Source organism: Myxocyprinus asiaticus, chromosome 14, assembly GCF_019703515.2.
Source record: "Myxocyprinus asiaticus isolate MX2 ecotype Aquarium Trade chromosome 14, UBuf_Myxa_2, whole genome shotgun sequence".
Classification (NCBI taxonomy): domain Eukaryota; kingdom Metazoa; phylum Chordata; class Actinopteri; order Cypriniformes; family Catostomidae; genus Myxocyprinus; species Myxocyprinus asiaticus.
Window position 1 is genome coordinate 46781492 of NC_059357.1, and position 24370 is coordinate 46805861.

The following is a 24370-nucleotide window of genomic DNA, read 5'->3' on the forward strand; positions in this document are numbered from 1 at the left end:
GTACAAGTACTACTATGATGTATACTTACAATTGTACTTTACAAATGTAGTGTACCATTTTAAATAGTATTTTATTGTTTTTTACATTACATTAATGAGAATGAGACTTTTTTTTTTTTTTTTTTTTGCATTAAAGTTATGATACTTTGTTTCTTGTTGCTCTGTGCTGAAATATGACCTGGACATTTCTTGACAGTTTTCATGAGATTCGCACACCTGTAGAACTGCTAACAGGAATCATGATCAACTCTCCATAATTCATTTACATTTATACTTATCAGCAAACAATCCATTCAACCTCTGTCTGACTCCAGTATGTGTATGACTGTAAGGGCACAGATAAGCAGGGCTGATATTCACACAGCAGGAGATATGTGCCAAACATGTTGGCACAAGAGTCTCTGAGCGGGCACAGGCTGGCATACATGCCCCCTCCTCCATCATCATCACAGCATGACACAAGCATCAGGCCAGACATCTGGCACTTAAGCTGCATCATACCTGCTGCCTGTGTCCTGCTGTGACCCTGAGCACACACACACACACACACACACACACACACAATCCCATTCAGCCCTGAAAACATGATCTGCCATGATAGCTTAATGCTAACTGGCAGTTTGTGAATTACATGTATTATAATGCGATTCCCACACTGGTTTCACACAACAACACACTAACAGAGTGACCAGTGTAGTCCGATTCTTGAACAAATAGTTAAAATATAACAACATAAGTTCAAATGAAAGGAACATAAGAGCCGGTTCTTTTAATCAATCAAAAAGACTTTGAATTAGTTGTAGCTCACTCTGCCAGTATCCAGTGTAATGATGTAATGATGTTTCCAGTGCTTTGTGTATGCTGACCTGTGACGTGAAGTCTGTCTCCGCTGACCTCAATCTTGAGGAACAGTCTTCCTCGGCGCTCTGTGTGATCTGTCCCGCACAGACTCGGCACATTCATCACACACTGCTTATGAACGTTCATGTCACACGCTGAGAACAAGAGAAACAAGAGAGAGATTCAGCTGTAGCATTAAACATATTGAAGTCAGCATGATGCCACATTTACAACTCATTTTACTTCAATAACATGACATATTTTGCAGTGAAAGGTGAAAGTTATTACATTTTGAGATATCAAGATACTGTTGACGTGATAAATTTGGCTTAATCATCTCAGTGAGGTGTGGACAAGCAGATTGTAAAAATGTAATTACAAGCATGTTGCAATTTTACATAAATTTACTGCAATCTGATCTCATTATAATCTGTGATAACTTTCCCACCAGAGCAAGAGAGCGAGACTGACGGATGGGGAAAGAAGCAGACAGGGGACTGAAAAACAGGAATATTCTAGTTCAAATGAACAAGGAATGTACAATATAGTTGTAATCCCATTTGACCTCCTTATGTTCCCTGAGAGGTGAGTCTACCCACACAGACAGCAGAGAGAGATGCATTTTGTAGGCCTGGTGCAGGAGCTATCCTTTCACACTGATCTGAGACCGGTTATTTCATTTTGTTACAGGTTTCTTTTAGATCTGGTTTAGAAACTGGTCTTGGATGCACTGCAAATAATTGTGTTCTAATTCAGTATTTTTGTCTGGTTTCCAGTAAAAATATCTAAACATCCTTAAACAAGATCATGTACAATTACTTAAGAAGGGAAATGACATAAGAGATTAAATATTTTCTTCAGAAAAATCTAAGAAAATGTAATGACATTTACGCTTAAAACAAGAAGAACAAAATTCCACACTGGCAATTTTTTGTTTTAACCCTTTAAGCTCTGCTGCACATTTTTGCTGCCGTATGCAATTTTTCACACCTAAATTGAAAAGTTCACCTTACATACATAGAGTGTACTAATTGGGAAATTGTGATCTTATTTTGCAGAAAACACCCCAAATAATAATAATAAAAAAGATTCCAATAATTCATAAATAATGTTGTATATGTTTACAAATTTATGATAGAAAAAAAAAAGAAAGTATCAACTCAACTCAAATTAACAAAATATAAATTAGTATATTTTGAGATGTGCAGTTATACTCTGTTATTTTCTAAATAATTTTTTCCATAACCTGCACCTCTGAATCTAAGGTGTGCGTTTACTTAATTGTACCTTCCAAAGTAAACAATTTTATAGTGAACATACAGTTGTTTTTATTATCCTGTCTTTGAAAGCCTGTGATTCAGGCTCTGTTTGCTCTGTCCCTGTAAAGCATATAAAAGAATTATCAGAAAATTCAAAAAAGAATTTTTTTTTTTTTTAACATTAAACTGTTTTCAGTACCACTAGACAAACTATAAAAAAAATAAAATAAAAAAAAATCATAATCATTTTTTAATAATAATAAAATTAAAAAATGCACATTTAAAAAAAATAAATAAATAAACATTTTTTATGTATCATATTTAATACATCAGACTTTAAAGGTCATTATCCTCCTGAGGCCCAGCAATTAATTTTTGTGTAGGACACTTGTTATGTAAGTTTTTCTGCATTGGTAAATCTTGGAGTATTATCAGAGGACTCACTGGGCTTATCAGAGATACTAAATGTTTGAGAGTTTGGCCATGACAACTTCCTCTCCTTGCTCTATAAATATGGATTGAAATGTATCATTGTTCAATTCAGCACATCAATTACAATACAAATAAAATATGATTTTTTTCAATAAACAATTTTTATCATATGTATTTTATGCACCAAACACTATAGTGACATTTAACAAAAGGACATTGTAAAACTTTTTTCGCTGTGTCTCAGGAACTTATGTTAAGATGACATCATAATAGCTTGTAATGTAAAATAATGAGACCTTTATCATGTCAGAGCAGGCTGCATATATGAAAATACATAATTTCAAAGCTCTGTGATATTTTTTTTTTTGTTCTTTTTTTTTTTTTTTTTTTTTGTGGTGGGCATGAATGGAATGTAATGGTGATTGAGAGACATACAGTACCTCAAAAGCCTGTTGTATCATATTTGATACATGGATTTCAAAAGGGGGTGTGATGAGGAAGAGGGCGGGCCGTGAGGACACACGGCCGAATCTGGCTAATCAGCCGGGAGGGGGATAAAGACAAGCCGGAGGCGCCAGTTCGAGAGAGAGAGACACACACGTGGCCGCGCTGCATGCGTGTCTGTGTCCTTATGTTTTATATTGTTTTAAGTTAATTTATATCATTAAATTTTACGTTGACTGTTCAGCCGGTTCCCGCATCCTCCTTGCCCATCCCTTACCCCGTTACAGGGGGATTTCAGTAAAATAATATACAAAATTTTAACCAAGCACAAATTGCTTATATTCAGAAAATACTCATTTTAAAATATCAGTAACAATATAATCATTACTCTCACTTTTACTTTATTTCACATAAAAAAAACGAGTCCATGCTAAACAAAAGCGGACATTTTTGGAAAATGTAAAAAAATATTTTTCCATCAAGAAATCCCCAGAAACATCCACTAAGTGGCAGCAGACATCTAGTACATTGCAGACAACAGGATTTTCTGCAAAAATTGTGATTATATTAATGATGCACAGACTTTAAAAAAATAGCGTATCAAATATGATACAGGTGGCATTATTGGGTTAAATTGTTTATTTCATTCCACTAGATGGCAGCAATTTTCCTCTACTAACTTCCATCACAACAGGGGTTTCCAAACTTTTTTGTCAGCTGAACCCCTTCAACCTAAATGATTTATTTGAAGTACCCCCTGATATTTTAAATAAGTTAACCTTTTTCGTATTATTGTTATATTTGAATGAACCTTTATTACATCTATTGTTCTTTTCTTATAGTATTTATATAATTCAGTTAATTTAATTTGCCATTTAATTTACACACACACACACACACACACACAAAAAGAAACAAAAAACTTGTCAAATAGTCTGTTTTTATCTGTCTTTGTGTAATAGTCTATTTTATTTCTGTATTTATTTGTTTTAATTTCCCTAAAATTTTTATAAATCTATGCCATTCCATTTGTGTATGTAGCCAACATTTGATATCTTGATACGATAAAGCCAATTTTTACATTTTCAATAATTAAAAAAGTATTTTCATTGAAGTAACAAAGGCAGGGCTGTAACAACCATTATAACCTGGGGTGGGGGAACATGTCCCCCTTACTTCTAGAAATATTTGTATAATTGTTTTATATACAGTTGTGCTCAAAAGTTTGCATACCCTGGCAGAAATTGTGAACTTTTGGCATTGATTTTGAAAATATGACTGATCATGCAAAAAAAAAAAAAACTGTCTTTTATTTAAGGATAGTGATCATATGAAGCCATTTATCATCACATAGTTGTTTGGCTCCTTTTTAAATCATAATGATAACAGAAATCACCCAAATGAACCTGATCAAAAGTTTACATACTCTTGAATGTTTAAATGGCAATTAAAGGTTAATTTCCCAAACCTGTGGCTTTTTAAATTGCAATTAGTGTCTGTGTATAAATAGTCAATGAGTTTGTTAGCTCTCACATGGATGCACTGAGCAGGCTAGATACTGAGCCATGGGGAGCAGAAAAGAACTGCGTAACAAGGTAATGGAACTTTATAAAGATGGAAAAGGATATAAACAGATATCCAAAGCCTTGAAAATGCCAGTCAGTACCGTTAAATCACTTATTAAGAAGTGGAAAATTTGGGGATCTCTTGATACCAAGCCTAGGACAGGTAGACCAAGAAAGATTTCAGCCACAACTGCCTGAAGAATTGTTTGGGATACAAAGAAAAACCCACAGGTAACCTCAGGAGAATTACAGGCTGCTCTGGAAAAAGACAGTGTGGTTGTTTCAAGGAGCAAAATACGACGATACTTGAACAAAAATGAGCTGCATGGTTGAGTTGCCAGAAAGAAGCCTTTAATGCACCAGTGCCACAAAAAAGCCCTGTTACAATATGCCCGACAACACCTTGACATGCCTCACAACTTCTGGCACACTGTAATTTGGAGTGACGAGACCAAAATAGAGCTTTATGGTCACAACCATAAGCGCTATATTTGGAGAGGGGTCAACAAGGCCTGTAGTGAAAAGAATACCATCCCCACTGTGAAGCATGGTGGTGCTCACTGATGTTTTGGGGGTGTGAGAGCTATAAAGGCATGGGGAATCTTGTGAAATTTGATGGCAAGATGAATGCAGCATGTTATCAGAAAATACTGGCAGACAATTTGCATTCTTCTGCATGAAAGCTGCACATGGGACGCTCTTGGACTTTCCAGCATGACAATGACCCTAAGCAAAAGGCCAAGTTGACCCTCCAGTGGTTACTGCAGAAAAAGATGAAGGTTCTGGAGTGGCCATCACAGTCTCCTGACCTTAATATCATCGAGCCACTCTGGGGAGATCTCAAACGTGTGGTTCATGCAAGACGACCAAAGACTTTGCATGACCTGGAGGCATTTTGCCAAGATGAATGGGCAGCTATACCACCTGCAAGAATTTGAGGCCTAATAGACAACTATTACAAAAGACTGCACGCTGTCATTGATGCTAAAGGGGGCAATACACAGTATTAAGAACTAAGGGTATGCAGACTTTTGAACAGGGGTCATTTCATTTTTTTCTTTGTTGCCATGTTTTGTTTTATGATTGTGCCATTCTGTTATAACCTACAGTTGAATATGAATCCCATAAGAAATAAAAGAAATGTGTTTTGCCTGCTCACTCATGTTTTCTTTAAAAATGGTACATATATTACCAATTCTCCAAGGGTATGCAAACTTTTGAGCACAACTGTAATTATACACGATTAGCCGTGCAAGGAAATAGTAGGCGGCCACCTAATTGACACCTTTAAGGCCCATCAGAAGCCTCTGTCAAGCACACAAGCGGTTAACAGTACAGGCAAGGAGGTACAGTCATCACATATTGCTTTTTCAGGACTACAGGTCAAACAATGTCAGGTTAATGAAGGTTTTTTACTTTTAAAACATGATCGGGTTGCTGATAATGAAAGTAATTATGCTACATCATATCTTTTTATGGAGAGTAGCACGTAATTTACTTTTGCATTAAAATATCCATTTCTCACCATCAGTCCATTGCATGAGAGTGCACACTCTTGCTCTCTCACACACACATATGCAGCACGCCCGGGGGGGGGGGGGGGGGGGGGGTGTGGAGAGAGAGAGAACGCTCTCATCTAATTGAGGTAAGAAAACTGCACTGAAGCCACAGACTCAAGTTTGGTTTAAAGGAAAATTGATGCACTTGGTTTAAGTTGTGTTCTTGTTTTTTTATTTATTAAATGGCAGACAACATTGGAATCATACGTTTTTAAAAATCAGTAAATGACGGACATATTTTCGTACACAATCTCTACACTCTATCGCGAACCGCAGTTTGGGAAACCCTGCATCACAATATACAGATCTAAAACCCAGCTGAGCACTCACCATGTTTTCGTCCATAGGAATTCAGTCTATTTTGTGATTCCCCACTATTTCATAGAATATCTCGGCCTCTGAGTGGACTAGAAGCTTTCTGAGACAGGAGCATATTTTGTCAATTATTTGTTTTAATTTTTTTGCTGGAATGCATGTTTTGTTCTGGACATCTGAGACATAATATTGCATTTTTTTACCCAAGCAAGCTCACAGATGAGTAGAAAATGGTTCATTTTGAAGACAACAGCCTAAGGTAAGAGCTGATATAGAGTTTGTGGCTATTTGGGGCTTACAGAAGCAGCGATAGGAGCAGACATAATACGTTTGTCTTTGCTGTCCTACAAAGAACACGTGGAGATTTGCAGGTCTTGTTATTTTACTGTATGTAACATAGATGTAACAAAAGTGATCAAGTTCTTTAAAAAGTTGTTTCTACGTTTTCAAATGGTACCACTTATGACTATTGTAACATCCAAGGTTGTTACCCCTCCTACCAACCACCCGAAGGAGCCCTCTCCCGAATACTAACTCTGGTTTCTTCATTGGTTACTTCCTGTCTGAACTATATAAATACCATGCTGTTTCCACTGTCATGTTGCAAAGTATTGCCAGCTTACCCTGCCTTACCAAGTGTTTTTCCATTGCCATTACTGATTGTTTATTTGTTATGACCTTTGCCTGATTCCTGGATTTTCTGCTTTTTGGATACCCATTTGTTTTGTTTGCCTTGTTGGACTGTCTTTTTGGTTTATTGGATTGTACCGCCTGCATAACGACTATCTCTATTTGCCTGCCGATTTGGATTGTTTGCTTGTGTTCTAATAAACTTCCAGAACATATATCCTAACACCGTCTCCCTGACCAGTTCATTACAGAATACTTCGCCTAACATGGATCCAGCGGAAGTTTCACAGCTCCAGGCCACATTCATGCACCAGTGCGAGGTATTAAGGGGTTACCAAGACCAGCTGAACAAACTACGAGCTGCCAAAGAATGTTTGACACAATACATTCACTCACTGCCAGCTCCCCATGCTAACCCAGTAAGCTTTGCTCTCTCTGATAAGTTTGATGGTACTGCTGAAAAATGCTGGGGGTTTTTACGACAATGTAAGGTATTTTTTCAAAATCAGCCTGAATCATTTGATCAAGATGCCAGGAAATGTTCTTTTTTGATGTCACTGCTTACCGGCAAAGCTCTCGATTGGGCCGCCGCTGTTTAGGATAAAGATACTCAAATCCAGGTTTCATTTGATTACTTCGTTCAACAAATCCATGCAGTCTCCGAGTATCCAGCGGGTGGTCAAGATATCTCTGTTCAGCTACTTCATCTACGTCAGGGTCATCGATCAGCAGCAGATTATGCAGTTCTGTTCAGGACACTAGCGGCTCAGAGTGGGTGGAATGATGTCGCTCTGAAGACTGTTTTCCACGAGGGGCTTAACCTGAAACTCAGGACAGAACTAACCTGCAAGGGTGAAGGTATGAATCTTTCTGAATATATCACTATGGCCATCAAGATCGATAACCTGCTTCAGAATGCTTCACGGCCTCAGTTATGTTTCACCCCGGATTCTACAGTCTCAGTACAGGCTCAGACATCCACTGTATCACCCGAACCCATGCATGTTGCTCACACTCGTGTTTCCATGGAGGAACGCCAACGAAGACGCAACGAAAACCTTTGCTTTTATTGTGGTTCACCAAGTCATCTCAATGCTGCATGCCCACACAAGAAATCAAGGTTCCCTGAGTCAAGGCAGCACGTGAGTACTATGAACATTAAGTCACCCATCTCACATAATTTTCTCTTGCCTGTAGAGATCTCCAATGGTGATCATGTAAGATGTGTTACAGCATTAGTGGATTCTGGGGCTGCTGTTAATCTCATTAATCAGGGGATTGTAAAAGAACTCAACATACCCACCATTGAATGCTTTCCTAAGCTTAACATCACCACTGTGGATAACGCACCTATTGGTACTGGCATAACCCAACAGACTGTTCCTAAAACCATCAAGATTGGACTTTCATGTTGAAAATATTTCACTATATGTCATCAACTCACCCAATCACGCTCTTATCCTGGGTCATCCCTGGCTGGCTGTCCACGACCCATCAATATCCTGGAACCAAGGTGAGCTCACACATTGGTCAAGATTCTGTCATGAACATTGTCTTCATGTTGCTGTTTCCAGGCCTTGCTTTATCACCAGCATAGAGAGCCCTAAATCACAGAAGGAGACCACGATTCCCAAGGAGTATGCAGAGTTCAGTGAAGTGTTTAGCAAGATTAAAACTAAACAACTTTCTTCTCATCGTCCATGGGACTGTGCCATTGAACTTCTGTCTAATATAGCTGCACCAAGAAGCAAGGCCTATGCATTGTCATGCCCCGAGACCCTCGCCATGGAGAGTTACATTGAGGAAGCCCTTGCCTCCGTTTACATCCATCCCTCCACCTCCCCAGCTGCTGCAGGATTCTTTTTCGTGGAGAAGGATGGAGGTCTATGTCCCTGTATTGACTATCGAGGCCTGAACTCTGTCACCATAAAATATTGTTATCCATTGCCACTTATCCCCTCTGCCCTTGAACAACTCCGTGAAGCCAAGATCTATGCCAAACTGGATCTAAGGAGTGCTTATATCAGGATCTGAGAAGGGGATGAGTGAAAGACTGCATTCATCACCACCAGGGGGCACTATGAATATTTGGTCATGCCGTATGGACTTGCTAACGCCCCCTCGATTTTTTTCAGTCTTTCATCAATGGGATTTTCAAAGACTTACTGAATCATTGTGTGGTGGCTTACATTGACGACATCCTCATCTACTCACAAAACATGGAACAACATATCCAGCAGGTCAAGACAGTCTTGTCACATCTCCAGGAACATCAACTATTCGTCAAGGCAGAGAAATGTGAGTTCCATACCTTTCATACCACCTTCCTGGGTTACAACATCAGCCATCAAGGTGTAGAGATGGATGTCTCAAAGGTAACAGCTGTCACTGAATGGCCTCGACCTATTAAACTCAAGGAACTACAGCAGTTCCTGGGCTTTGCCAACTTCTATCACAATTTCATTAGGAACTACAGTACCACTGCAGCACCTCTCACGTCATTGCTCAAGGGAAAGCCAAGCAAGTTGCCATGGAACGATGCCGCATACCAAGCCTTCTTCTCCCTCAAGTCAAGCTTCACAACCGCTCCAATACTGAAACATCCTGACCCCAATCTTCCCGTCATCGTTGAGGTAGATGCTTCAGATTGTGGGATTGGAGCAGTCCTGTCAAAACGTCACGGAACACCAGGCAAGCTTTACCCTTGTGCCTTCTTCTCCAGAAAGTTGAACTCAGCTGAACGTAACTATAATGTGGGGAATAAGGAGTTACTTGCCATGAAAGCGGCACTCGAGGAATGCCGTCATTGGTTAGAGGGGGCAGTCCACCCATTCCAAGTTATCACCGACCACAAGAATCTTTTTTTTTTTTGGGGGGGCCACAAGAATCTTTTTTTTTTGGGGGGGCCACAAGAATCTTTTTTTGGGGGGGGGGTTTCCCTTTTTCTCCCAATTTGGAATGCTCAATTCCCAATGCGCTCTAAGTCCTCATGGTCGCAAAGTGATTCGCCTCAGTCCGGGTGGCGGAGGACGAATCCCAGTTGCCTCCGCATCTGAGACAGTCAATCCGCACATCTTATCACATGGCTTGTTGAGCGCGTTGCCACGGAGACATAGTGCGTGTGGAGGCTTCATGCCATCCACCGCGGCAACCACGCTCAATTCACCATGCGCCCCACCGAGAACAAACCACATTATAGCGACCATGAGGAGGTTACCCCATGTGACTCTACCCTCCCTAGCAACCAGACCAATTTGGTTGCTTAGGAGACGTGGCTGGAGTCACTCAGCACACCCTGGGATTCGAACTAGCGAACTCCAGGGGTGGTAGCCAACGTATTTTACCACTGAGCTACCCAGGCCCCCTGACCAGGTTCAATTTCACAGACACTTACCACCCTGGCAGCAAGAACAGCAAGGCAGATGCTCTTTCACACAGACATGATCCACCTCACCTCCAACCTCACCCTGGGTCCATCCTGCCACCATCTGTCATCATAGCACCGATTAGCTGGGAAATAATGGAAGAAATACAATGAGCACAACAGCATGAACCATCACCACCTAACTGCCCCCCAACCAAGCACTACGTACCCCAAGCTCTACATCAGAGGACAATCCAATGGGTCCACACTTCCTTGAGCACAGGACACCCTGGCATTCAAAGAACAATCACTCTGGTACGTAATTCCTTCTGGTGGCCATCTGTGATTCATGATGTGACTAATTATGTGAAGTCTTGCCAGGTGTGTGCTCAATCCAAGACCCCCAGAGAAATGCCCATGGGTTTGCTTCAACCACTGCCCATACCTCAAAGACCATGGTCTCACCTGTCCATCGACTTCATCACAGACCTGCCAAACTCCCATGGATACACTATTATTCTGGTAATCACTGACCGATTTTCCAAATCATGTAGACATGTCCCTCTCAAGGGTTTACCCACTGCCATGGAAACTGCTAATGCTTTATTCCACCAAGTCTTTAGGGTCTATGGATTACCAGAGGACATCGTGTCCGATCGAGGTCCACAGTTCATGTCACGAGTTTGGCAGGCATTCTGCAAACAGTTGGACATTAATGTGAGTCTCACCTCTGGTTATCACCCTCAGGCCAATGGACAGGTGGAACGTCTGAATCAAGAGATTGGCAGATACCTTTGAAGCTATTGTTGCCGTGAACAGGAAAGATGGAGCGACTTCCGGCCCTGGGCCGAATATGCACAGAACTCCCTCACCCATACTTCTACGGGTCTAACCCCCTTCCAATGCGTGCTGGGCTACCAAATCCCGATGTTCCCTTGGTCAGCAGAACCTTCTACGGTGCCAGCGATGGACGATTGGATTAGGCAAAGCGAGAGGGTGTGGGACAGTGCACATGTCCGGTTACAGCGAGCTGTCAGAGCTCAACGTTTCCAGGCTGACCGGCAGAGGCATCCCCATCCCAACTATCAGCCAGGACAGAGGGTCTGGTTGTCCACAAGGGATCTCAAGTTGCAGCTACCCTGCAGGAAGCTCAGTCCAAAGTATGTGGGTCCTTTCAAAATTATCCATCAAATAAACCCAATTACTTACCGTTTAGAGATTCCTGCTAATTACCATATCACTCCTTCCTTCCATGTGTCCTTGCTGAAACCCGTCCACCCAGCATCTGACTCCGGAACCACGGATTCTGAGCCTCCACCTCCACTGGAGGTAGATGGAGCCCCAGTGTATATGGTCATGGACTCAAGACAACGAGGGAGCCAGATGCAATACTTGGTGGACTGGGAGGGTTAAGGACCAGAGGAGAGATCATGGGTAGCTGCCAAGGACATATTGGACCCATCCCTGATACAAGAATTTCATCTTGCCCATCCTGATTGTCCAGCACCATGACCAAGGGGACGTCCCAGCAGAAGAACACCAGGAGTTGTTCGGTGGGGGGGGGGTCTATAACATCTGAGGTTGTTACCCCTCCTACCAACCACCAGAGGGAGCCCTCTCCCAAATACTAACTCTGTACCGTTTCTTCATTGGTTACTTCCTGTCTGAACTATATAAATACCATGCTGTTTCCACTGTCCCGTTGCGAAGTATTGCCAGCTTACCCTGCCTTACCAAGCGTTTTTCCATTGCCATTACTGATTGTTTATTTGTTATGACCTTTGCCTGATTCCTGGATTTTCTGCTTTTTGGATACCCCTTTGTTTTGTTTGCCTTGTTGGACTGTCTTTTTGGTTTATTGGATTATACCGCCTGCATAACGACTATCTCTATTTGCCTGCCGATTTGGATTGTTTGCTTGTATTCTAATAAACTTCCAGTACATGGATCCTAACACCATCTCCATGGCCAGTTCATTACAACTATTTAATGTATGTATCCAGGGACCCCAATTTAAACCTCACCAAAATTATATTATGTCATCATGCTTCTCAAGTAAATGTATCTTTAAGTATTTTTTAGATATTTCTATTGTAAAACAAGACAAGAAAATTGTGTTTTGCAGCGTGAGAGTGAAAGGGCATGGTGGGAGGTTTTCACTTACTGTCGCATTTCATCCCCTGGTGTATGAGTCCATATAGCAGTGAGCCGCAGTGATCGCAGAAGGTTGGACTGCCGTAGCTGTGGATCTTAAACTTGTGCTTGCTTCTGGGGTCCTGCAGAGAAGTCCAAGAGGAACAAAATCAAAAGTTGATCACTTACAATGTACACAGAATACACAATGTACACATTTTATGTCTGTAAATTGTGCAGGGCAAGTTATATGCCAAAGTTTAATATTTAGTGTTATGATCAATAGTAACAGTGATGCTCTTAATAATGTAGGTTTCTCTTTTACCACATTGAAAGTGGGAGGAAAAGTCCTCTCTGAGTTTCAGAGAGGTTATTTTATATGCAGGAAGTTAATCATAACTCTGAAGGGTTATTTCAATGTGGCATGCAAATAGAGCCACCAATTAATCTGTCTGTGAGTGATGGGAAATAAACGAGAATGTGAATTTGCTCTTATGTGAGTTGAGGCGTCTTGAGTCATCCCATAATTAAACTATTAATCCAACATTCATAAAGAGCTGTCAGACTCAACTGCTGTGTGACAATATTGAGAGAGTTTTGAGTCAAATAGGCTATGACTTTTGGAAAGAAATCTATATCACTAAACAGAAACTTTTGCCCTTATTTCCAGAACCAACTGAGCAAATAAAAGGCCAGTTCTGACCCAGCTTTTGCTGAACAACACAGCAAAACAAAAGCCAAGGTTTGGGTCTCCAGTGACTGTTGAAAGCTCCAGATGCACAAATTAGCTATGGGACCAGTCTAGGGTTTTCACTTTTGAAGATGTAAAATATGGGACACTGTCTCTAGAGCAGGGGTACTCGATAGGCTGGCTCTGGTCCGAATCCGGACCGAAGGATGATTCAATCTGGAACAAGATCTAAATCTTTGTGCTAGTTATCTGACACCTGGCTATGTGATTGTGTAAGCATACGCGTGTACGCGCACGGAGCTGGAATAGCGCATTCAGCACTAGATCATTTTTTGTTTGTTTGTTTGTTAGTAGATTTTCACTTTAAGAAAGATATAAAAATGGTCGATTCTATACATTTTCTCTCAGGGGACACCCCTGAACCCCCATACAGAATTGTTTATCTATCAAAATGCCTCTTATGTCCCGTACACATACTATATATTCTGAATGTAAAAATATTTTAACACAAAAACTGGACTGCTATCATTCAGCTTCAAAACGAACTGTTGATCTTATCTTTTAATATTTATATCCAACTGATGAAATATTTGAATCCTTTGGAAGAAGATCCCTCAGACCCCACTAATTTGGCTGTCTCTAGGCCCCCAATGTCCTCATCCCTGCCCAGTTTTGAAGAGACCGTTTTGACTGTTTAGGATTCATTTTTTTATTTCTTTACAAAGGACTATTGCTGCTAACATGGCAAGTTATAAAAACTATTCAGAAATATATATTATACAATTTCATAGCCATATGACTACTAACACCATGTAAGCTATGTATTATTTTCTGGACTATTGCTGGGAAGGAACTGTAGAGACTGGACCTCTTGGAACTTTAATTGATTTCCCCTGCTCTAGAGCTCCTGACCTAGGGGTGGGTGGTTGAGGGGTAAGTTGGCTGATATTTCAGATGGTCTCTTCCCACACGTGTCACAGATTTAGCACATTTTAGCACAATGTGTGGACTTTTCAGATGGTCCCTTACCCACCGGTGGCAACATTTCCAAAGAATTTCAAATTAAATTAACAATATTGAACCGTGACACCATCGGACCAGCATCGGACCAATTGATGCATCCTGTATTGATTCAATAAGGGATGCATCAATTCATCTTTAAATATGGGACGATCCCGTATATTATAGGATGAGTGGCATTATTTATGAGTACTTCATGATTCACAGTATCAAAAGCCTTTTTTAAAGTCTAAAAATACTGCTCCCACTACTTTTCCTTGAACCAAACTACTTTTTATGGTATCTATAATATGACATATAGCCATTTCTGTTGAATACTTTGGCCGGAATCCAAAGTTTAAGAGATTATTTTTTTCCAGGTAATTCATTAATTGTTCCAACAACTAACTTTTCTAATACTTTGGAAATTACTGGAGTAATTGAGATGGGTCTATAATTATACACCTCATCAATCTCTCCAGACTTAAAAACTAGGGTCACCACAGCTGTTTTAAGATTTTGTAGAAACTTACCAGTTTTAATAGATACATTTACCAATTGTGCTATTGGCCTTACCAGTGTTGCACTGTTTTTTAATAAGAAAAGGCCATCTAAACAGAATATATCTTTAGCTTTTGAACTGTTTAATTGATTAATAATTTTACCGATTTTATCTTGATCAACCTGTGAAATATAAAAGGATGAAGATGAATTTCTTACTACATCATGTGATAAACAAACAGAATTTCCAAAGCAACAGTACTAACCTTTCCATTAATATTCAATTTTATTATGTCTTTACTTTGACTGGATTTCTGATTGGTTAATTTATTCATATGTTTCCAAATAAGTGAGCTATTACCCTGTGAATCAGCAAACAACTGCATGAAATAAGATGACTTTGCTTTTCTCAGTTCACTAACCACTTTATTCCTTAGACCTTTAAAGATCAATATATCTGTTTGTAATTTTGTAGATACAGTGCATCCGGAAAGTATTCACAGCGCTTCACTTTTTCCACATTTTGTTATGTTACAGCCTTATTCCAAAATGGATTAAATTCATTATTTTCCTCAAAATTCTACAAACAATACCCCATAATGACAACGTGAAAGAAGTTTGTTTGAAATCTTTGCAAATTTATTAAATCAAAAATGAAAAAAAAAGTATTCACAGCCTTTGCTCAATACTTTGTTGAAGCACCTTTGGCACCAATTACAGCCTCAAGTCTTTTTGAGTATGATGCTACAAGCTTGGCACACATATTTTGGGCAGTTTCTCCCATTCTTCTTTGCAGGACCTCTCAAGCTCCATCAGGTTGGATGGGGAGCGTCGGTGCACAGCCATTTTCAGATCTCTCCAGAGATGTTCAATCGGGTTCAAGTCTGGGCTCTGGCTGGGCCACTCAAGGACATTCACAGAGTTGTCCCGGAGCCACTCCTTTGTTATCTTGGCTGTGTACTTAGGGTCGTTCTCCTGTTGGAAGCACCAGTCTGAGGTCCAGAGCGCTCTGGAGCAGGTTTTCATCAAGGATGTCTCTGTACATTGCTGCATTCATCTTTCCCTCGATCCTGACTTGTCTCCCAGCTCCTGCCACTGAAAAACATCCCCACAGCATGATGCTGCCACCACCATGCTTCACTCTAGGGATGGTATTGGCCAGGTGATGAGCGGTGCCTGGTTTCCTCCAGACATGACGCTTGCCATTCAGGCCAAAGAGTTCAATCTTTGTTTCTCATGGTCTGAGAGTCCTTCAGGTGCCTTTTGGCAAACTCCAGGCAGGCTGTCATGTGCCTTTTACTGAGGAGTGGCTTCCGTCTGGCCACTCTACCATACATGCCTGATTGGTGGAGTGCTGCAGAGATGGCTGTTCTTCTGGAAGGTTCTCCTCTCTCCACAGAGAAATGCTGGAGCTCTGTCAGAGTGACCATCGGGTTCCTGGTCACCTCCCTGACTAAGGCCCTTCTCCCCCGATCGCTCAGTTTGGCCAGGCGGCCAGCTCTAGGAAGAGTCCTGGTGGTTCCAAACTTCTTCCATTTACGGATGATGGAGGCCACTGTGCTCATTGGGACCTTCAATGCTGCAGACATTTTTCTGTACCCTTCCCCAGATCTGTGCCTCGATACAATCCTGTCTCGGAGGTCTACAGACAATTCCTTGGACTTCATGGCTTGGTTTGTGCTCTGACATGCACTGTTAACTGTGGGACCTTATATAGACAGGTGTGTGCCTTTCCAAATCATGTTCAATCAACTGAATTTATCACAGGTGGACTCCAATCAAGTTGTAGAAACATCTCAAGGATGATCAGTGGAAACAGGATGCACCTGAGCTCAATTTTGAGTGTCATGGCAAAGGCTGTGAATACATATGTACATGTGACTTCTTTCACGTTGTCATTATGGGGTATTATTTGTAGAATTTTGAGGAAAATAATGAATTTAATCCATTTTGGAATAAGGCTGTAACATAACAAAATGTGCAAAAAGTGAAGCGCTGTGAATACTTTCCGGATACACTGTATATATTTTTTCAATGCTAGATCCCTCTTTTTCATTAGCAGATGAATATCAGTATTTATCCAAGGCAAAAAAAAACTTTTCTCCTGTTAATTTTAAAGGAGCATGTAAACTTATGTATTGTATTTGCAAGTGTGTCCATCAAAAAAATCACAACACTCATTCAGATTATCAATTTGATGTATACTCTCCCAGTTTATGTTATTCAACTCATTTTCAAACTGAGGCATTTTCTGCTTGGGAATTCCAATTTGTGAATTATTAACTCTAGTTCCAGAAAAACGGCTCTGAAATCTTTGTTTTGTTAATTTTCTGACAATCAAGGTCAAATTATGATCTGACAAACCTGTTAACAAACTGTAAATTTTAGTAATTCGCTCTGGTTTATTTGTAAAAATTAAATTTATCAATGTTTTACTTGTTCGGGTGATTCTTGTGGGACTCATTATCATTTGATGCAATTTATATTTAGATGCAATAATTTTAAGTTTTTTTTTTCTTACTATTATCCTTACTATAAAATTGTTTCAGTACGACAATTAATCAATTTAAACAGTTCATCAAAATCTTGATAAAACGAAACATTATGAGAAGGAGGGTTATATAACACCATAATATTAAAATTCATTCTTGCTGATAACACTACATTTAAAATTAAACATTCTAACCCAAAAGACTCCAATTCAATCACAGAACACTTAAAAATATCTCTAATATAAACTAATACCCCACCTCCTTTACCAGACAATCTATCTTTCCTGTAACATGTATAACCAGGGACATCAATCATATTTGTAGGAACATTAGTGTTTAACCAAGTCTAATCAAGTCCAAATTAGACTCACTCAGTAAATGTTGTACTTCTTCTCTTTTTGATAAAACACTACGTATATAGAGATGACCTCCAAAAATACCCTTTGGTTTTAACTTTAAGTCCCAGATCACTTTTGCATGATTCACTGTTTGAAAATATTTCAATTATTTTTGCTTGCGCGCTGCATATCCAAAAATTCCTTTACCAATATGTGGTTTTGGTGACTTTTTAGCAAATTGTTCCACTTTAGGCATGTTGTTTATATGTGCTTGTTCAATGTGAAGAGCAGAGTTGGGGGCTAGATTTTGCAAGGCATTTCCCATAGTCTCCTGTTGAGAAACAAACAAAAGATCACTGTTCTCCACTAATATTGTATAGGTCCCCCTCATGCCGCCAAAACAGCGCCAACCTTTATCTCAGAATAGCATCCTGAGATGCTATTCTTCTCACCACAATTGTACAGAGCAGTTATCTGAGTTACCGTAGAATTTGTCTGGCCATTCTCTGTTGACCTCTCTCATCAACAAGGCATTTCCGTCCACAGAACTGGTGCCAGATGGGCTGGTTTGAGTATTTCTGTAACTGCTGATCTCCTGGGATTTTCACACACAACAGTCTTTAGAATTTACTCAGAATGGTGCCAAAAACAAAAAACATCCAGTGAGTGGCAGTTCTGTAGATGAGAGAGGTCAACAGAGAATGGCCAGACTGGTTCAAACTGACAAAGTCTATGGTAACTCAGATAACTGCTCTGTACAACTGTATTGAGAAGAATAGCATCTCAGAATGCTATTCTGAGATGCAGGTTGGTGCTGTTTTGGCGGCACGAGGGGGACCTACACAATATTAGGCAGGTGGTTTTAATGTTGTGGCTGATCGGTGTATCTGTGAAAGCCAGTACTTATTCAATTTAAATGGACAGAAATTCTGTTTCACAAAGTCAACACACATTTCCTACAAATTTCTTTGAAGTTGTCTGTAAAACTGTTTGCAGGAACTGCTGAAAAATAATTTGAAGGAGTTACCACTTTGTTTCACACCAGATTATTATTGTGGTATCAATGATTTCAGATTAAACCGCCCCTGATCTTCATGTAAAAATGAAAAATCAACACTGTTTGTCAGAGATGACATGATCATTCAGTTACCATTTCTATTTGGGGTTCCCTATCTGTCACTCACTCGACGTTGTGTCGATGTAGTGACACTAGGGGTCACTCTTGGGAGCCCCAAACACCTCTGCTTTTTGAGAAAAGGCCAATGGGAATTGGCGAGTGGAATTTGCATGCCACTCCCCCGGACATACGGGTATAAAAGGAGCTGGTATGCAACCACTCATTCAGATTTTCTCTTCAGAGCTGAGCGGTTCTATTCATTGAGCTGAATTCATCCGCTGAGTTCATTCACCTCATCTGCTGGATTTACGGCGCATTTCAGTGGCTTCTCCCCCTCTGCACCCGTGGAGTGCAGAGAACGCCCCTGGGCGCTTCGGCAGAACAACAAAAAGAGCATATTTTCAATTCTAAAAGAGCGGCACACACGGAACGTCTTTTTAAAGATACCTTTCCTTTTGTGTGTTATTCCTTGTTGCGGTCATTATCTCTCCGCTTCTGACGGCCACGATCGCTGTCTTACATGTCTGGGTGCTGCCCATGCGGAGACTTCGTTCGTGGATGGGTTTTGTGCTCATTGCGAGAACATAACCATGGCAACATTGCGGTCGTGGCTTGCCTTCGTAAGAAAGCAAGCCACCCCAGCGGCTCCCCGCCTCGGTCCTTCTACCTACGGTTATGAGGCCATGTCGGTTAGCACTGGGGGCGATTTGGGGACTCCAATGGGACCACCTCTGCCGGGTAACCCCCCACGGACCTCCCATTCCTCAGCACGCTCGCTTGCCCCGGTCGGGCTCTCGGATGAGACTGCCGGCTCATCTCAGGGTGAGTTCGACCTCTTATTCGGGGCCCAGGAAGACGATGAGCATCGGAGCGGGCTCGTCCACTCTTGACACGGAGGCTTCGGCTGGGCTTCCCCCTTCGGGTGTATGTATACGTATGACAAGAACTAATGCTGAAATGCAGTATACAGTCAGAATCAACAGGTGAGGTACTTTGTTTCAGATCAGAAAATAAATAGTTATTTTCAAATATAACCTAGTGTACAGTAGTATGCTATTTTTCTCCAGACAGCTTTTGTCGCCCTGTCTAAGTGCTAATTGAGAAGGCCAGAGTACAAGTAAAACAAGTGTGTCCAGCCAAATGAAGAGACTGTGATGAAAACAAACAGTGTAGCTACTCGGAGAACCCAGGTGACTGGCACACAATGAGTGATTCAAGCACTTTAATTACTACCCTGGCATCTTAAATAGCATCTCTGATATTTTTTTTCCCTGTTGCCGGCTAGTCTCATGATGGTGCAACAGAATGCCACAGTATTAACTCTTGATGGCTGCCTCCCAGTTAACAACTTCTACAACACACAAAAAGTACTATGTTGGTGATGGGAAAGTACATACTTTTGAGTATGTTACAAAATGTTGTGCACAGGTCCATCTTTTGCAGAAGTCTTTTTTAACATATGGGCAGATTTCTTAAAGGTGCATTCAGTAACTTTTGTCTTTGTGTCATCTTGGACTTACACTGACACCTAGTGGCTTGGATGCAGCATCATTTAAAATCAATAGTTTTCAGTTTCAGATGCCATTGTAGAAATGTAGTATTCACAGTCAGTCATGATTGCTTTAATCAATGAGTGAAAGTGTCAAATAACAGGATGGTTACTGAGATTAAGCGAGTAGTATTCGGCTGGTCATGTGATTCTAACATGGCAGCCCCCATGTGTGGACTCTCTCCATGTAGAATAAAACAGCTTTTATAAGGTTACTGATATGACTGGAGTCTTCATTTCAATGTGAGTGCTCATGATTTCCTACATATATTGCAAAATTATAATTCGTGTCTTTAGGAGTTCAACTTTTTAATGAGGAAAAAATTACTGAGTGCACCTTTAAAGTCCACCTGAAATCATAATTATTTCCATAATTACTTTCTAAATACATGCTCTTGGTCTTACTGTGCATGATTCATCAGTGAATGTTATTTCAAACAAACAAATACAAAATAAGAAACTTTTGTCTTTCTGATCTTTAATTAAAATGTAATAACTTGCTCCACCTCTGAAACAACTTTCCTTGTACTGTGTACTGTGAGTATGAAAAAATGATTAATATCATAGCCTTAATAACATTCAATGATCCAATGCAATCCAATCCTGACAGATAAATCAAGTCTTGTCCTACACTGTTTTCTCATTGGTCATTCTTTCACTTGGAGATGCATTAACAAAAGGGAAGTAAAACGGGATGTGCACAGTTTTATTTTTAATTTAATTGTTAAAAATTGTATTTTATTGTAACAACTAAATAATTAACAAACATTAAAAAAATTCAGCTTTTATATTCCATTTAAAAAGTATTTGCCATTTGCTTGTCTTAATGCACTTATCAAACGATCTAAAAATGGACAGTTTTTGTCATTGAACAGTTGATCATGCATGAGCAACCAATGAACTTTTGGCATCTGCTGTGTCTTACAGAGCATTAGAGGTCTTCACCTCTCTGTCATCTCTGTGCTCTCTTCTCTCACATCTATTCTTACTGTTCCTCTTCATTCACTCATACACTCTCATGCTGTGTGTGATATAATCAGCTTTACCTCTGCGTGGTGATTCAGTCATGGCTGAAAATACAAAATCTTCTGCCTTTGTCATCATGGGATGAGGGGAGGATTGAAGAAGAAGCCAAAGTGTGTGTGTGTGTGTGTGTGTGTGTGTGTGTTTTCTCCCTGCAGGTGCCTGTGTGTGTGCACGTAACCAATGGTGCTATGACCTTTTATTTGTGGTCAGTGCAGCTCACAGTTTTCCACACTTGCCATTTTTTTTCCATGGCTGATGTCCACAGCTCAGTGGGAGAGTCAGAGACAGAGAACTCTAGAAAAACACAGCCTGATACCTTCATCAACACACCTCTGAGAAATGACCTGAGAGACATGGGCAAAGTCAAAGCTATAAATGAGAACCAGCAGAAGGAGTTAAAGAGATAGTGTACCCAAAAATGAGAATTCTGTCAACATTTACTCATTTAAAACTGAAATGTCTTTCAAACCCATCTGATTTTCTTTTCCGTACAATGAAAGAATACAGTGACCACATCTGACAAGCTCCAAAAAAAAAAGCACTTTAAAAGTATCTTAAATGTAGTCCATATGACTTGTGTGCTATATTTCAAGTCTTCTGAAGCCATACGATAGCTTTGTGTCATAAAAAGACCCAAATTTACGTCTTTATTCACTGAGAGTCTTCCAATCCAGTCTGTTGAACTTGAGAACCGAATCTTTTTGATTCATAATTGAAACATTTATACCAGTTTTGTGAATTGAATCAACCAATTCATTGAAAGGAGCTGATCCAAAAGAATGACTTGTTCGAATCGGACATAGCAACTTCTTTCATGGAGGCGGAGGAGCCCGCTGCCATCCGCCTGGAGGCAGTGCAGCTGGCTAAGGACCATGTGACAGCGTGTTTGGGGCCGGCGAACCGGAGTGTTTTTCGTTTTTTTCCCTCTCTCTTTACCCCCTCTTTCTCTCTCTCTCTCGGGCTCTCCCACTCTCTTTCTCTCTCCCCTCTCCCTCCCCACATCCTACTCAGGTTCCCAGGAGGCGGGGAAAACCAGCCGGCGGCAGAACAGCCCAAGGGGCAACTCCTCCCCTCCAGGAAGGGGGGGCGGGAGGGGTAGGTCAGGCCGGTTGATTCCCCAGCCTGAATCGGGCGTTGGGGGTATGTGACGAGGAGGAAGGTGTGGCCGGGCCATGAGGGTGCACGCCTGGTGCTGAGTTTCCCCAATAAGCAGGAGAGAGAGCCAGGGATGCCAGAGGGAGAGCAAGAGAGAGAGAGAGGCACGCAGCAGTGTTTGTGTGTGCGCATTTATGTTTTGGTTATGCTGAAAAGCACTTTTATGTCATGTTTTGCTGAATTAAAAGTCTTTTGGTTGGATTTCGCTGTCTCCCGCTTCCTCCTTTGTTGAAGATCTACGAACCTTGTTACAATTAACTTTCATGAACACGCCAAGGAGAGTTTAAACTGCAATTTTGTCTGATTTCCGAGGACTTGTGAAATTCTGCGCAAGTCATTGACTACTTTCATGACCAGCTGAAAAGTGCCCCAAACCCCTCTAAAACCATGAAACCAGACCAGCCTTCCTGGTAAAGTAAATGTATCTTGTTTTAAGGATTTTTACAAGAAAACAATAAAAAAATTCTCATCAAGAATCAGATTTTGCAATACATTGTTGATCTAATATTAAAGGTCCTACTAGAGAAAAAACAATATGATGTAACATGGATTTTCTTAAAATCCCACTTGGGGTGGGATTCAAACCAGCGATCCCTGGCATGGGAGTCTGACACACTAGCAAGGAGGCTTTAAAAGCCGTGGCCTCTAGCATCGGTTCCTAGTGCATCTTTTAAGGCCAGGAGAGTGAGGTTTACACACTGCACTGGTATCACGTACCAGCTGGCTACCGTCACACCAGCATGCACCTGTTACCAGGCGCAATGATATATATATATATATATTTTTTTTTTAAAGAAATCCATGTTACATCATCATTGTTTTTTCTCTAGTAGGACAACAATGTACTGCAAAATTTGATTCATGATGACAATTTTTTTTTTTTTATTGTTTTCTTGTAAAAATCCTTAAAACAAGATCAATTTACTTTATCTTGTTTTAGAAGCAACACTGCATAAAATATTTAGGCTGTTTAAGATATTGAATTTTTAATATAAACAAATTTTGTTATACGATACTGACAGATTTTTTTCACTTGTTAGTAACCTGTGTATAGTCATCACAAGTGAAAAATTTGGAAATAATCCAAAGTATTTAGATTATGTTACTGACCTAGAGTAATCTAACGGAATATGCTACAAATGACATTTTACAGCATGTATTCTGTAATCTGTAGTGGAATACATTTCAAAAGTAACACTCAAAACCCTGCTCAATAATTGCAAATGAGCAGAATAGCCTGTTTTTCAGTCTACAATCACATAATGATGTACATTTTAAACACTGCTTGATTAATTAAAGTACAGTTAACAGCAATAAGGAATTAAAGCTTGTTATAATACCCTGAGCGTTTTATTTGTCAAACAAAATTCTAATTAATCTAAGAAACCTAGATGTTTCTTTTAACAATAAAACAAACAGGAGTGTATGTAAGCTGCTGCTATTGTGTGTAGTTAAAGAGGCATGAATTTAATGAGGCTCATATGTGTTTTACTAACTGTGTGTGACGTCTTGTTGCCTGCAGTCACCACAGTGTAACGTGATGTGTGTTATTTCAGACACATGTTATGTCTCACTGCCTATCTGAATTCATAGTAATTCCCAGAAATGCCGGTTTCCAGCAGTTTATATGTTTAAGGATAATCCAGATGAATACGCAATAACACACAGACAAATCCAAACACACAATAATTATAAATATGGTATTCCATAAATCACGTAGGCTGTTTACATGCACAGATTTTCATCAGTCTAAATAAAAATCAATTTGACTGCAGATTCCGAATGCACTGTTTATATTGTATGTAACCTAAACTACGCAATTGATGTCACGTCACGTGTATTCCGAACGGAATTTCTGCGTGTGCAAAGAGCATGAATTCTGCAATCACATCATGTTTGAATTACTGTTATTATGAGATGATAACTTGGAGATTCTACTCAGAGTTGTTCATGTCCTGAGA

At 40.2% G+C, this 24370-nt stretch overlaps 1 protein-coding gene across 3 annotated transcripts in view; it reads right to left on the reverse strand.

The window, feature by feature from the left end:
• LOC127452151 (protein kinase C alpha type-like) overlaps positions 1-24370 on the reverse strand; it is a 264644-nt gene that overhangs the window by 85309 nt on the left and 154965 nt on the right. For 2 of the 3 annotated variants that reach the window (XM_051717414.1, XM_051717413.1), the window contains exons 4-5: positions 12573-12684; positions 867-995 (exon numbers count right to left, since the gene is read on the reverse strand). In XM_051717414.1, the coding sequence (XP_051573374.1) occupies positions 867-995; positions 12573-12684 (241 nt within the window). Of the gene's footprint in view, positions 1-866; positions 996-7609; positions 7670-12572; positions 12685-24370 lie in introns of those variants that run through there. The other variant, XM_051717415.1, reaches the window with a different exon arrangement.